This window comes from Plutella xylostella, chromosome 18 (genome assembly GCF_932276165.1).
Source record: "Plutella xylostella chromosome 18, ilPluXylo3.1, whole genome shotgun sequence".
NCBI classification, from domain to species: Eukaryota; Metazoa; Arthropoda; class Insecta; order Lepidoptera; family Plutellidae; genus Plutella; species Plutella xylostella.
This window is the reverse complement of record NC_063998.1, coordinates 7138314-7154100: the sequence shown is the minus strand read 5'-3', so window position 1 is coordinate 7154100 and position 15787 is coordinate 7138314. Positions and strand designations below refer to the sequence as shown.

The following is a 15787-nucleotide window of genomic DNA, read 5'->3' as shown; positions in this document are numbered from 1 at the left end:
GTCACTGCCGGCACCCTGCCCGAACTACACAGGTACCTACCGGCAAACAGTTTCAGTTTTGACAACCACTTTCGGATTCAAAATGTATTGAATTTGACACTAATTACTCCGTAAATGTTATCTCGTTTTGACTTCGCGTTAGGCCCCCTGATGTGCATGTGAAGTGTGAAGTGTTTTGTTTATATTCTGTTTGTTTTTTGACAGAAAGTGCGCCGGATCGGAGTGTCGAGATGCGGTGGTGTGCGCTGGTAATTATTTGATGTTCGATCTATTTATAATTACTGATAACTGATAAGGTTGTTATGGAAGAAAAGCGTTAAGTATGGATGATAGATGAATGTAAGGGTTGGATTGTCTAATAAGACTTAGATTCTATTTAACAGAATTGAAAGTAGCATCGAATCATACGACATGATAACAAAATCTCATAACACCGGAAGTAAATAGATATGGAATTTGATTGTGTGCAAAAATATAACATCGCGAATTGACCCATTCTGCCAAAAAAAAACACTGTTGACGAAAAATGGGTGCAATTTTTAGCCAGTGGAATATGCCTTGGGCCTGCCCCGTAAGGATACATCGGGATTTCTAATTATTACCAGTCGATATAGACAATATTCTGTATAACTGAAGGTATAGTGTACAAAAAACTCCTCATCTAATATCTACATGCTTAGATAATAAATGTAATTATTTCAAGAAGAATATAAGGCGGATGCCTCATTCGGGGTGGATAAGTGGGATGGATATCCCACCAATTTCGCTGAGACACCTCTAATGGTCCAATGAATATTTGACCCAATTTTCGGCCCATTATGATACATCGATTTTCTAAATATACCTACTGCTCCGTATAGCACATTCAATTCATACAGGGTCAGTTAAATAAAAGTTGTGTTATTATAATTTATTTAACACCTTAAAAGGATACTTACTTTGCGAGAAAGTTGTTTAAGATGACATTAAATGGCGTTATTTTATAGCTAAGTTATGGCAATTTTAAAGTTAATGATGTAACGAATTTTTGCAAATAATATTTTTCTACGGCTGGATTTACAAATACCATCTAAAATCAGAATAAAAAATGCAAATGGTAGCTCCTACAAAAAGTAATCACAAGCTTCTAATCCTAGGTACCTACTTCCAAGGATATCATGAATTCTAGCAACTACAAAATGTTTATCTAGGCCACTTGTTATTTATTGATCCTCCTTGCAGTTGCATAGTTAACTACACATGTTTATAAATGACTACATTGGTATGCAATAAGATGTACTTTTGGCTCTTATTCAACCAAGCTAGTGCCAATGTTGAGCTACCTGCATTAGATGTAGGTCACTGACCGACTACAGTCGAACTTAAGTAGGTGAAGCAGTACACTCTGCAACACAGATATAACCTCCCCATAGAAAATAAATAATTACATGTTGTACCCTAATGAACGTATTAACTTAACTTATTGCTTAAACGGAAAAAATAGAGAGGCACAATGCCAGTCATGGCAAAACATTATGCCAGTCATAGAAACAAAGCTAAAGCTCGCCTGCAACGGCTAATAAGTTGTAATAAGTAGTAACATACAAGGACTACATTTCCAAAATCATGTTTAAGGCGGGCAGAATAAATTGATACGACCCCATTTCCATGCCCTATCAACTCTGTTCCCACGCAAAATCAACGTCCGATCTACACAGAATAATTAAACTAAGATTAAGCAATGTGCCGGTAAAATATTACACTTTAAAGTAACATGTAAACAGACTAGCCTACATTGCTGAGATAAACCGCACACTTCGACTATTAAACGGGTTGTTAGTTTGACTGCAACATGAGTCACGACGTCAATTGACATTAGCGGCAACACGTAATCGTTATGTAACCTAATGTAGTATTACTCGTATTGTAATCGGGATGTTACCGTAATGTTAGATGCTACCGTGGACAGTTATGGGATGGGAATCATTCTTTTAATGATCAAACTTGACGAGTTACCCATGAAAATCACACTTAATTTAAACCGTACAAAAGATATGGATTTCCGTCACCAAATATTTCTAAGATATAGCAAAAAGATGAAAATGACAAAAATAAAGCACTGTATATTTCGGTTCGTTAAAACATAGAACAACGCAGACCTGGGGTATACCCTGCTCTATGGTTATCAGATTATCATAGTCATCAAGCCGCTATCACCCACTGCTAGACCTAGGACTGCCTCCAACACTCTGTACTCGGCCTTCTCCATCCAGCCAGTACATGCTACTTGTCTAAGATCGGCGGTCCAGTGGCTTGGAGAGTGGTGCGTGCTAGGTTTTGGTTGTTACAAAATGTGAATTAAATATGAAATAAGCTTTATGCAAATCCTGGAAGATATGACGTTTTAATACCATTTTGGAATTTCAAGTCATAACGCTTTCAAGGCTTCACTTTTCTGAAACTTAACAGTCCTACGTATCTAAGGTATTCCAAATAACGTTTTCAGGTGGTTGATATCTCCCACAGACATGTTATTATGTCCGTAATTACTCCTTAATCTAACAAGATAATTTATAATTATTACTTCTCTCAATAAAACGTTTCCCATTAGACGAGGCAGTGTATAGGGAAGTAGTATTATGCAAGTTAGATTAAACCGATAGTGCATTCTTCTGTCTGTGCAAACTAGGAGCAATTGACTTTTGACTTCGGCGTTGTAGGGTAATCTGGATAAGATGTTTTACTTTCACATTTAATACCTAGGGAAGTAATTACAGCTGAAATGATAGTGAGTAGCACCCACATTAGGATATGCTGATATTCTCATGGACTAAACGCCTGAAGGGGAAGGAAAATAAGACCTTGATTCTGTAGTTTTAGGATGGCATAATACATACTATTCATGTTAATAATTAGGTTTTTGCTGACTCCAAAGGAATCCATTATACATTAGACATTGTAAAATAAAATTACATAAAATATTTGTTAGTGCAATAGTTCTGTCATTTATTTTTATTTTAAATTAAACTCGGAACGGTGATAATAAAACCAGTCAATTTAGAAACAGTACCGTGGATCAACATCACTATAACATATCATAATTAAAGTAGCTTTTATAAATCCTACATCATTAATATGCAGGTAGTTTTCACACATTGAGTAAACATCGCGACTACATAAATAAGTGAAACTTACCAAAAACGCGTAATATTCTAACCTATAACCTGTATGCCGCGTCTTACTATAATTTACATATTTTAATGATATAACAAGTATTGCAGTGAAGACGATGACTGTGGGTCACTCCGCCCTCGCAACCTGCATCTACTGACACAATGACGATAGTTATATGAGTTTTAGATAATTTGGACAGGTTCTTATGTCTGAGAACTAAAAGGTGGAAGACCCAGGGTGAGAGCTTTGCCCAGCAGTGGGACACAGTGTGTAAAAATGTAAGTAGACGTGTGGTTTTAAGCATATGAAGCAGATAAGTAGATTTAATGGAACTGTAAAATGTTGTGCCCCACGCATTGAAGGATAATCTAATAGTAATATTAGTTCAATGGTACCACGTGTCTTAATCAACTGGACATTATAACATCTCAATACATCTTTCGCCAAAATAAATATACTTGAAATGTGAGATGATACATATAGTAGAGCAGTCGTCATGGGCGCTTAACTTTGCTGTAACAATACCGAGTTGCCTTTTAGTAGGTCGAGACGATATCGAATCTGTCACAGATACTACTTGCCACAAAACTAACAATAATTGAATAGTGAATATGTCGGTCATGTTATTTACGCGAATGAAACGGTGTACGTGACTTTGATGTCTCAAAATACGCAGTCTTTTTTTATTGAAAGCTCAAGTCTCGCCATACTTGCATACATAGAAATACCCAAATAAAATAAAATAACATAGGCATCACGGAACTGTAAATAGGAGCATTCAGCGGTCAGAATGACTAGACTGATAGGTTAATAAGTTATATTTAAACATAATAGAGCAATTAACCTGGAATTTTTGTATAAAAAACAAAGTTATAAACGATTGCCTCAATTTACTTAGTGGTCAACCGAACCGGAACAGTTACTTTATGTAATATGTTTACTTTATGAATTCATTTTTCGACTATAGTTATAGACAATTATACCTACTATACAAGGCCATATTGTGAGTATAATGGGTACTATTTTGGACCTGGTACAATTTGGGGTGGAATATTGCAATGATTTTTGATGAAGATAATATTTTTATTTTCTCCTTCTAAATTCTACTTGACTTACTGTTTAATATTGAAATCACAAGGTTAATAGATGTATATATTTTATATTCCCATAGACTATGCAGTGTAGAGTTCAAAATTATTTGTGTAAGAGATTTAGATGAATTAAATGTGATGCTCTTCGTACTTAATATGCCTGAGCATGAATTTGAGTCCTGTTCAGTTACAAAACAGCCAAAATGTATATTACGTGAAATCTGAAATGCACTTAGGATACCACGTGTACGAGTACATAACACGTGGTATCCTAAGTCTATAAGATCACATGATGTGTGATGGTATCCTTTGGTACCTATTTGTACTGTGAGAGTCAATAGTTTCAGGGGTTTCCCCCCAACGAATGTTGGTAAAATCTTGAGAATAAGTGTGAGCTCACATTCTCATCACTACATTACTCGTAAATGTATATAACCAGGTCATGCAGATATTCAATCTAATGCTTGATTTAAATTGGCAATCTCTCATTTACTACCACGTACATTATGTAACGGCTATTATTCTACTTATGCAGTTTCAACTGGTCTTGTGACAGACGGAAGGATGATTGTACATTTAATTATACTGGGAAATTTCTTGTATTGTTTTTAGAGATTTGTTAGAGATGGTTCGGTTAATTCAATTCATGCGATAAAAACTATATGTAAAATAACATTTTTATCTGGTAATAAAGGGTTAAGTAATTTAAAAGGTTATGAGGCATAATATCATGGGAATATTTTTTTAAATCCGAAATCACTAAAATCTACTTAGTGGTGGTTTTCTACGCGATATACTCGTAAAACTATGAAAATAACGCATTTAAATGAATGTATAAATTCACGGTCGCTTAGGTTTTAGGCGATTATGGGTATAGGCGTCATACATGCAATGACGAGTCACTATACTTTCTTTCATTTCACTACTTTGAATACTCTGCACATTGCAACACAATAACTTCTGTTATGGCACACTTATACTAAATTGTTCTAATAATAGTATATAGTAATAGTCTAAGCCTATGTTCAGCAGTGGACGTCCCATGGCTGAGATGATGAGGATGATGCATAGTCTAAACCAACACCAAATTACCTAAATTAGCAAGATAACATAAAATGCATAGTTAGTACAGATTGAACCTTACGAACCTGCGATTGCATTCAATTCTTTCAAATCATTACCACATTTAAAAACGGGCGCTATGAAATACTTGCTTATTATTAAGCTTTAAGTATTCTGACCTCATAGTTTTCTTTTATGTAAAGTTAAAAGTCATAGTATAATTGTACTCGTAAAAAATACTTGTAACCTTTCGTTTTTAATGATACTAGAACGTTTTTAAAGATCACAGGTGTCAAGGTGGCATGACTTATTGTGTTACATGGGTTTGCTAAAATCATTATTAGCAAGCTCTTTTGTGTGAACTGCTCATTATAATCGGAGATTACTTAAAGATTACGTTTAGGATACGCCATACAATACTATATTTAAAATGCAGGCATATCCGTGTGTGTTTCGTTGCCTAGATTAGATAATATATTTGTAGATAGGTAATAATACAACTTGATGCCATCAAAAACATAACTTATTAAGTACTCAATTATTAGATTATACCTAATTATGATTATAAACTCTATAATACACATAAATAAATTGGCGAACTTAATGCTAATAACATTCAATCATATAACCAGTAAGATTGGTTTTCGTTTTATCGGAAAATTATTGGCAAGTGCGATTGATCGTGAGATTCGTGAGCAGTGGCGGATTTACAAATTTGCCGCCCGTAGGCCATTAAAATTTTGCCGCCCCTACTGACTTTTAAATTCTATACGTTAGTTTAATTCCATTATTAGTACGATTGTGAACTTAATGATATTTCTGTCATTTAATTACTAGATTATTTTTGAAACCCGCTATGTAAGTACTGAAGAGTTTAATGTTGACCTAACAAGTATAATTTGACAGGCAAATAAAAAACTCCCCGACTTTCAAGCGTAAAACATCTGTTATTTTTTAAACGGCTCAATCGATTTTCACCAAACATATTGTAGAACACTCTCTTGAAAACGGTTTATCGGATGCTATGATGCCAGAGACAGACACTTATAACACCCCTCTTTTTGCGTCGGGGGTTAAAAACAGCAGCATGTACTAATAATACGATGCCGATGGTGAAAGGCATACTTAAAAATAATGAGAGGTCAGTAAATATTGCACTTCACAGTTAAAAACAATACAAATTATAAACAAACAAAAAACCTGACTGCACGCTAAAAAGATGAAAATAAGCCCCAATGTTAATGGAAAGTATCGCAGGCGGGGACCAACGGAGGGTTCACCATTTAGCTGAATGTTACTTAGATAAGTAGATACCTTGTTTGGCAGTCAAGTTGGTCCCCGCCTGCGATACTTTCCATTGGTAATGTGCTAATCAGGCCCTTACATATTTTGATACCCCACACGGCATAGTTGGAAAAATATTATTTTTTCGATCATCACTTTATGTTCTCTAGAGGGCGCTATATACATTTTAATGTGACGTCACATAGCTTATAACCATCGCGCAATCAATACTCTTCCAACGATACCTCATACATCAAAATCTATCTAGCCGTTTAGGCTACAGGAAGCCACAAAGAAACGGACAAACATACAATCGAAAAACATTACCCTCCTGCTTCGGCAGTCAGGTAAACAGACAAAGAGATCAAATAATTTTTACATTATTTTCTTTCGAGATTTTAAATTTGCGAAATCATCAATTATCACATTGATGGACACTAGATTAACTGTAAAACTCATAAAAAAGCGGTCACCGACGTCGTGTTTTCTTTACTGCGCCTAGGCAGTGTGCCGGCATGTGCACCAGCAAACCACCACTCAATTCCCATACAAAAATGTTGTGCGTTTTTATGAGTTTCACCGTTAATCTAGTGTCCATCAATGTGTTAACTATATTTTGTATGAAATATTTTTCATAAGTTCTGACTCTATGCACAAAATAAATAAAGCATTATTAAGTTTTTCTTAAGTTAAAGTAGATCGTAGGTTGTTTTTAACCCGTTTCAAGCAAGAAAAGCTTCTCTCACCTGAACAATTGTCACCGGTGCAGCGGTGTGCTATGCGAAGTGCTATATCCAAGTTTGGATAAATAATAATATGCTCCAAATTCTGTTTTTTCAGAAGCAAAGATAGATATGTAATCATCCAGAATCTGGTTTTATCGAAAAATTACATAGCGTTTATTAATCGTTTTCGTATTTTATAATCGTAATTTATACATGGATTGTTTATACGTATAATTAACTAATTACTTATAAAAAACTGTAAAAAAACTATTTGCCAAATTTGCCGCCCCTCTCAATCTGCCGCCCTAGGCACTGGCCTTTTTGGCCTATTGGTAAATCCGCCACTGTTCGTGAGTGTCACATTATTATGGTGTCTCTAAATGTGTTGTCAATGAGTAATTACGACCTATAATTGATATTAAAGAAGAGTAAACAAATGACAGTAACTTTTCCCATTGTAATGAAGATCGAAGACGAAAGTCACACTGAACCTAATTTACATAATTTGATGCGTAAGTTGTTACGGTACACATAAGTTTCACTATTTATACAAACCACTTCATATAAACAAAAGATAAGTCTATAGGTAACTTATAGAAAAAAAAAGATAGAACTGAGAAAAAGGGCCAGTGATTCTTAAGCCATTCCTACATAAACTGATATGTATATGTTGCCACTTATATAAATAAACATTTACTTAAGTATCAAAATATATCAAACGATGTTAGTTTTTTCCTTCGATTACCCAATATTTTGGTCTCGATTCAGTTAATACAAGAAATTGTCCCACATTCTGCCACCTAGTTCCGTTACTGAATGAGATAATTTACGTAACATTGCAATATCATTAACACAAGTAATATATGCAGGCATTCGGAAGTCGTCAGGAGATCAGAGAAATGAAAGGAAGTTGAAGTTGAAGACTGTATATTTTATATATTTTAATAAAATTTAATTATTTTATAATATTATACAGTTTGGCTAGATTTGTTAGTTAACTATTCGTACGTGTGTATCATGTATTAATTAGGAGTCGGGTTTATAAATGTCAAAATAATATTCGGAAACTTAGTGATGTACAAAAACTATCAAACGTGTAGTATAGACGGGTATAGAATCAGGAGAAAAAATCTTCTTTGTTTAATGATTAGTTACGCAAATATGCCATGCACTTGACCGGGATGTTTGCATAATCTCCAGATGTTGCCTACTTTTACTGCCACAAACAACCGCACGCCGCATCCACTAGGTATTTTACATACTAACCAATCACTAGTACTAGTAGTTGTAGTGATGTTATTAATCACAACAATTAATTATTTAAATATTACATCATTATCATTCCTGCAGGGTCGGCAGAAGTATATTCCTGCACCCACGTTACGCCATTGATCGCCAGTGTTATACTAATGTAATAGGGAGGTAATATATGGGTTTGAATGGCATTTTTTGGCAACAACGAGATCCTAATTCTCGATAGTTTAATTAAAAATGCCACGTACAAAATGCCGACACAACTATAAACTTTCACGATCCTTACTCAATCTGTCCCTTATTGATACTGACGATTTTCTATCCACTTCGTGCACATTTTTGGGGACGAACAATCGATTGCAGTTCTTCGGTATTCCTAAATATAGCCTAAGTATTATATTTAATAACAATATATACACGTCCAGCGAGTGTAGGATGTGTTATACAACGAGTAGGGTGCTGGCACGAGGAAGCGTCTCCAACACGATCGACTGGAAACTGCCGCTTTCTACTTAAATTATGTCCGTCCATACTCCGATGGCATTGCCTTAGTCTTGTGCCATGTTTGCCTGGTGTGTAGATACATCTGGTGTTGTTATGTAACGTAATGGATTTATGGGTCCTGATACATATTATGTTAATAATGTTAGATTGACTAAAACGCCTATTTAGGTACTATTTAGTAACGTACGTTAGTACTTATCATATTTATATTAGACTTGTGTTGTACCAAATATATAATGGTCTACTGCAGTCGTGTCTGTTTATGAAATTACAAGTAATATTTGATTAGATAGCTAGGAGTGCAGATTTATTCCCATGCCTAAAACAGGCAAGGTTACATTCTTCGTGATTCTACGTAAATTCTAAAGTACCTACCGAAACTATTAGCCCGACCTAATAAATTTATAATAAACATCGTTCAACCGCTGAGTTCCGGTTTAGTAATGTACCACTTTATCAATGTATATGCGGCGAGGGATCAGGAGATCATAGCTGTGGGGGTCGTGGAAAGCTGACTGCGGGCAGCTAGAACGGGTCGCGAGAAAATTGTTGCGCAACCGATGATGCGAGCGCGATTGTGCTGCCACCGCGCGCCCGCCGCCGAACTCACATAAACAAACGCGAAATATCTATAATCTTCTCAGCCGTAAAATGCCGCAAGATCGCACGTTTGTTGTGGCAAATATTACTCTGATAGTCTACTATTACCGGTGATAACTTTGTCTGCACCTTTACTACTGATCGAAGAATTCATTAAAACGATTGCAACAGTATCAGTAATAAACAAAAGTGTTACAAATAACTAAACACTTAAGTACACCATTGCATAGCTAATAGAGATGTTACAAAAACAATAGGTCCAGCGTCCATCATTATGCACGGTTACAGAAAATTTCACAACTACACAGCAGTGATGGAAAATACAGATGTCAGATAATATGTTACGTTATCTAATTGCGGTCCGTGCTTGAGAGAGCGGCCGCGTGACACGTGAGCGAGTCACACGCAACTAATGAGACGTTTTTTTCAGATTCTTTAGCTTGTACGTTCATGAACCCCGAAAAATCTCAGGAATTCCGCAGTAGTAGTCTCGTGACACATGCTTTTGGCAAATAAGCAGATTTTAATATTTTTTAATGAATACCTACGATCATTTGTAAGAACGATACGATAATAAGATGTCAGGGTTAATAGTTATTATGTTTCTGAAATTATCATATATTGCATTTATAAGATACATATTCGGTACTACTTATTTCTTTTAAAATACAATGATTTATTCAAATTGTTATTTTCTCAATTTCAGATTTTGCTGTTTACGGTGGTAACGACGACATTCGCCGGTCCAGACCCCAAGAAGTACAAGCCGGGAACAAAAGAAAAGCCTGCGTCCACAAGCCTGACTGATGCTGAAAGAAAATTTCTTAGAGAAGTAGAAGCCAAGTTTGGAGTGAAGCCGGACGTTTCTGCTGAAACAAAAGACACAGATGCGGATAAAAAGGACGATAAAAATGATAAAAAAGACGATAAGAAAACCCCTACTTTCAAACCTCCATTCCCAGCTGTAATTGCCATTGAAATTGTGAACGACACTGACTCTGACAAAAATACAGGTAAAGGGAAAAAGAGGACAATCGATGCTAATCTTGGCTACGGGTATCGCACCAACAACGGATACACATACTCGTACTTTGGCAACCCCACGCAGGAAAAGGGCAAATTCATGATCTACCCTTACTCCCAGGAAGACATCCCTGCAGCAAATCCTGTAAAATATCACGAGTCTCTGAGAGCAAGTGAAGTAGAAATACAACCTTCACAGGCCTACGAACTTGTTCCGGTCAAAGAGCAAGACACTTCGTATGAATACAAGAAACCGAGCGTTGAATTTAAAGAAAACATTCAAGGCCTACATTCACCCCCACCAGCGTATCCTGAGCACGCACATAACTCCGAGACTCCATCATCAGTTCTGTACACAACGTACAACGGACATCAGTTCTCTGGACTTCAAGAGAACTTCCCCAAAGTCATGTCCAATTATCTGGTGGATCCATCGCAGCTGTTACAAAACCCTCAGTACCAAAGCTCAGGTCTGACACAAGACGTGCTGCACTCCCATGGGCAGCAGCTGCAACAGCGAGTGGTCCCCGTCCTCGTGCTAAGAATCCCAAGTTCCTACCTGAAAAACCCATCAGCAGAATTATACGCGAACTTGCCCCAAAACTACCCACTTTCAGGTTACTTGAATAACGTAAACTTACAAGATTTGGTGAACCAATACTTCAAGAAAATTGGATACCCATTCGCTCCTCAGATAATGTCATACCAGCACACGTCACCCGTAGCTGAAACTCAGGCTGAAGCATCATCCCCTGAGTATCAGCCACAGCAATATGCTCACCCTTACGTCCAGCCATCGTACACGCACTCGGACTACTCCGGAGTGCAGTACTCGGCGGTGCAGCCCGTCATGGCGAAGTACCCGGCACTGCAGAACTACTACAAACAGCAGTACTACACGTCACAGTCGCAGCCGCAGTACAGCCAACCCCAGGAACATCAGCACTACGAGTATCGCTACCAGTACAGCCAGCCAGCCCAGCCCGCGCAGCCGGCGGCGCGTCCGCAGCACAACTACTACGTGCAGCATTACCAGTCCCAAGTGGCTTCCCAGGCGGCAGCTCACGAGGCACAAGCACAAGCCCACGGTCAGAGTTACCAGTCAGCTCCAAACGCTGATTATGAGGCGTCCCAGGAGCAGTACACTAGTCAAGAATCCGATGCCGCTTATGAAGCTCCAGAACAACACCAATCTCAACAGTATGAATCACAGGGAGATTCTCAAGAGCAGGGTTACGAATATGGTACGCCTAAAGAAAATGTTGAACTGAATACGGGAGAAACACTACCTCACGGTAACGAACACACGAAAGTTGCAATTCCCGAGGGCTACGAGGCGGCCAAGCCCGACACCACTCAGTACTCACAAGAAATTACTCACGAATATTACACTCAACACCAGTCTGCGCAGCCCGTCGTGCAGAAGGAAACTAAAACCATCACCATCTACCCTTCATCATCGGGACACGCCACGAAATACATAGTGCGGCCAGAATCAGGAACAGTGCAGAGCTATGTTTACCAGAAACACGCGGGAGACGAGTCATCGTCCAGTCATTCTCTAGTTATATCAGAAAACTATCCCAGTAAGGACCACACACAGGCTCATACCAACGTGTTCCCAGTAGGATACAAGAACCACAAGTCTAGTGCGGAAGCGCAGCAATCAGTGAGCTACGTCACGCCCGTGCCGCATGCAGGAAACAAATACCAATCGAAATTCCGTATCATGGTTCCCCAGACAGTCTTCAAGAGCCAGAGCGAGCCAGTGTCCTACGTGAACTCCCACTCTTCACCCATGCACTACCTTAGTTCAACGAATGCTGATGCGAACTCCGAGGAGGAGTACATCACCAGCAAGCAGCACGTGCCTCCAGTCGGCAGTCAGCGGCCCATCGGCTACCCCTCCAACTACCACAGTCACAAGCGGATGGCCAGCAAACATGACAGCAAACTGGAGTCGGCGAGAGCGAAAAAAGAACAGAAGGAAAAAACAGAGCAGAAAGAATCCGCGTAATTTACGTACTCGATAAGTTACATTTAGATTGTTGATGATTTCAGACGCATGATGACGGTTGAAAGATTAACGGTTTACGAATGATTGAGTAACATGACAGATGATTATATCGCTTTAAATTAGATCAGTGCCATTAGAGCAATCATTTGTTTGTTGAATGGGCTACTTCTATGCTTCGCCGTCGATGTTTGTTGGTAGGATGGAAACCATTATAAATTATATTTAAATTGTAAATATTAGGTTTATTTAGCTAGGCAAAGGTATTAAATAATTTAATCAATCGTTGTATTTTCGAATTTTAATTGTTGTTACTAAATGTGTATCTTGGTGGGACTCACCAATGTCAGCTACTGACAATACTTGACTAGTTTCACATCTCACTTATTTTTATGTTGGCTGTCGTAGTGTGCAATATACTCATATTCTAAGCTAAGCTTTTTTATATAAATAATAGTACAAAATGTAATAAACTATTACAAACTTATTGTGCAGTTCTTTTACCTCCCTAATAAGTAAATAACCCTAAAATTATGAATAAATAAGGACATTCCTGGTTTGAATCTAGATAAAAATATAGAGATAAGTAAACTAACGATATTACCCATTACAGCTCATAATTTAACAGGCAAACAAACAAAGCTAAGAATACTTTTAAAACTACAGCTGTCGAGAAAAAAAATACAGTACATAGGACAAAAAATAATTGTATTTTTAATAAAATAACATACAATACCTAACTTCTAAACGATTGCAATAACCCATTTACCAGCACACGTAGTGCGGAACGCGACGATTTTCCCTGTTTAGACTTTAGAAGTAAACCCAAGGAAAACCCCCGGTTAGTGCAAGACCATTGTGGGATATGGAGAAAATGAACAAAGGGTTATGGAAGGGGGAGCTAAATAGACAGGGAACTGGGACTATGGAAGGACTATGGCCCCTGCCTGACCTATATGCAGTTCACACACGGATAAAAAGGCAGTGGGTGACTCGCACACACTGTAAGTATGGGCCCCCCAAACCAGTCGCTAGCTCATTACAGTGACGTAGCGACAAGGAGGCAACATGGCATGACTCGGCATCAGGTTATCGGTCAAGATCCTTAAAAGCACCTTACTGGGTAATACATCCTTCCTCGAGCATTTCTGCTCTAGCAGTACACAACTCAAGCCTGCCAATGAAGACAAGCAAGAGATGGGAAATCCTGTTCCTCGTCAGTGTTCACTCTGGACAACCAATAAAGGCAAGCCAGAGATGAGGAACGGGGGTTCTCCCCGGCATTGGGTGGGTGGGGTCGCTAATGCCCAACAGGTTGCCACAAGCTGCCCTGCTATTATTATTGTATCAACTTTATTTTTTTTCTTAGCAATGTCCCATAAAAATCGCATGACTCGTTGAAAATCATAACTTTATTAAAATTTTACGTGAGGTTTTCGCACTTGGGTAAGTGAAGCTGGTATACGTATAATAAACGAAAATTTTGGTGATAGCGTTAATTTTGAGTTTAAAAAGTAAATTGAGTATATGTTAAAAGCATTTTTTTTGTCGGGCCCTGCATATTAAGTAGGTACTTACTTATACAGATAATTATGCAACATGATACCCGCCTGAAAATTCTAGTAAATATCTGCAGCATTTGAGGAGACATGTTAAATAGTTTAGCAGTGAAATTTGTAGAGGTAGTATCGACATAACACTACATTTTTCAAAAAGCTTCACCATTGAGCTTTTGTAACACTAGAAAAAGATCAAGTTAGATGTAATAGAAATCCAATCATTGTGATAGACAATAATGCAATATCTTATGCCTAGTTTACTCATTTGGAGGTACGAAGCACGAGTATAATATTCCATTATACCTATAAAAGGTGTGGAGCTTAGAGGGCTTATTACGATCCGTAGCTCATTCGCCGCCGCGCTGGTTCGACGGCGATCGGCGCGCCCTCTGCCCGGCGCTCACTTCCTTCCGCATGCGGCGACGTTCCGATCCGGCACCCGGAAGCCGGACCGGTCCGGTTATTAGCCGAGGAAATGCGAGGAAAATTATACAGTAGGGCCGCGACGTAATCAAGACAGGATGCTGATAGCAGCCGACTGATCTTAATTGCTGGAGGCGGTCGCGGGGCGGAGATTGAATGAGGCGGGGAATTGTAAATGGTTTGATATGGTTTGTTGTGGTTGGAGATTAATAAAAATGTATTGATTTTAATAAGGACTACCCAGGTAGGTATTTCAACTCCATGGTGTTACTTTCTGCATAATTAACGAAATTTGTATAGCTAGAAGCTTCGGTTCAATTTCCAAGTAACTAAGTAATGTAACTACCTACCTCTTTTGGATTGGATTTGACAAATTTATATCCAGATGTATTAACAAATCCAGCTAGAAAACAATAGAAGTCTTCCTCCCTAACACCGCTATAATATTTCCTTGTGGACAGTCGAACACAATAACGCATAATACTATTAATCGGTAGGTACAGTCAGTTTATTAATACACGTTACTTTAAATATAATTATTTAATAAACTCATTATTAGGAAAAACTGCTGATGAGCTATAATAAGTAGGTACATGCCATATCAGCCTTATTTCTTCATCTTTAGGTAGTATAAGCCTTCTTGGGTTCAAAGGGTTTCCTAGTAGGGCTCTACAAAAGCTATACTGAGCATTATCTTTATACTAATCGTTGCGATCGCCATAAAGATAAGGCTCGATTCAAAACAGCCCTCAGCTAACTTAAAGGTATCTATCTATCTATAATATAAAGGAAATAAAGACAGTTAACATCCATTCCTTTTGTAAAAACAACAGTATAATTGAAGCTCACGGGTTCTATTTTGATACTAAGCATATTGTATAATACAACTGCCTGTACAAATGCAAGTATTTCCTAGGATTGTTCGCACGATGTGAGCTATGGATATGGCCACTATAGCCTGCGTAGCGACCTAAGAGGTGGGAAGTGCCCGGAAACAAATGAAAGCGCAGTGAATCATTGCGGGGACTGTTGGCTCTGTAATAATATTGGTGTGTAATATTGAGGGTCTTTATAACGCGCGACTTGTGTTGTGTG

At 37.9% G+C, this 15787-nt stretch overlaps 1 protein-coding gene across 1 annotated transcript; it reads left to right on the top strand.

Moving 5' to 3' along the window:
• Nucleotides 1-13197, top strand: LOC105386517. Its single transcript, XM_011557103.3, has 3 exons — nucleotides 1-32; nucleotides 205-248; nucleotides 10380-13197. The coding sequence occupies exons 2-3, from the start codon at nucleotides 231-233 to the stop codon at nucleotides 12711-12713; spliced, it is 2352 nt and encodes a 783-aa protein (XP_011555405.3). The 5' UTR covers nucleotides 1-32; nucleotides 205-230; the 3' UTR covers nucleotides 12714-13197.
• The last annotated feature ends 2590 nt before the right edge of the window (nucleotides 13198-15787 follow it).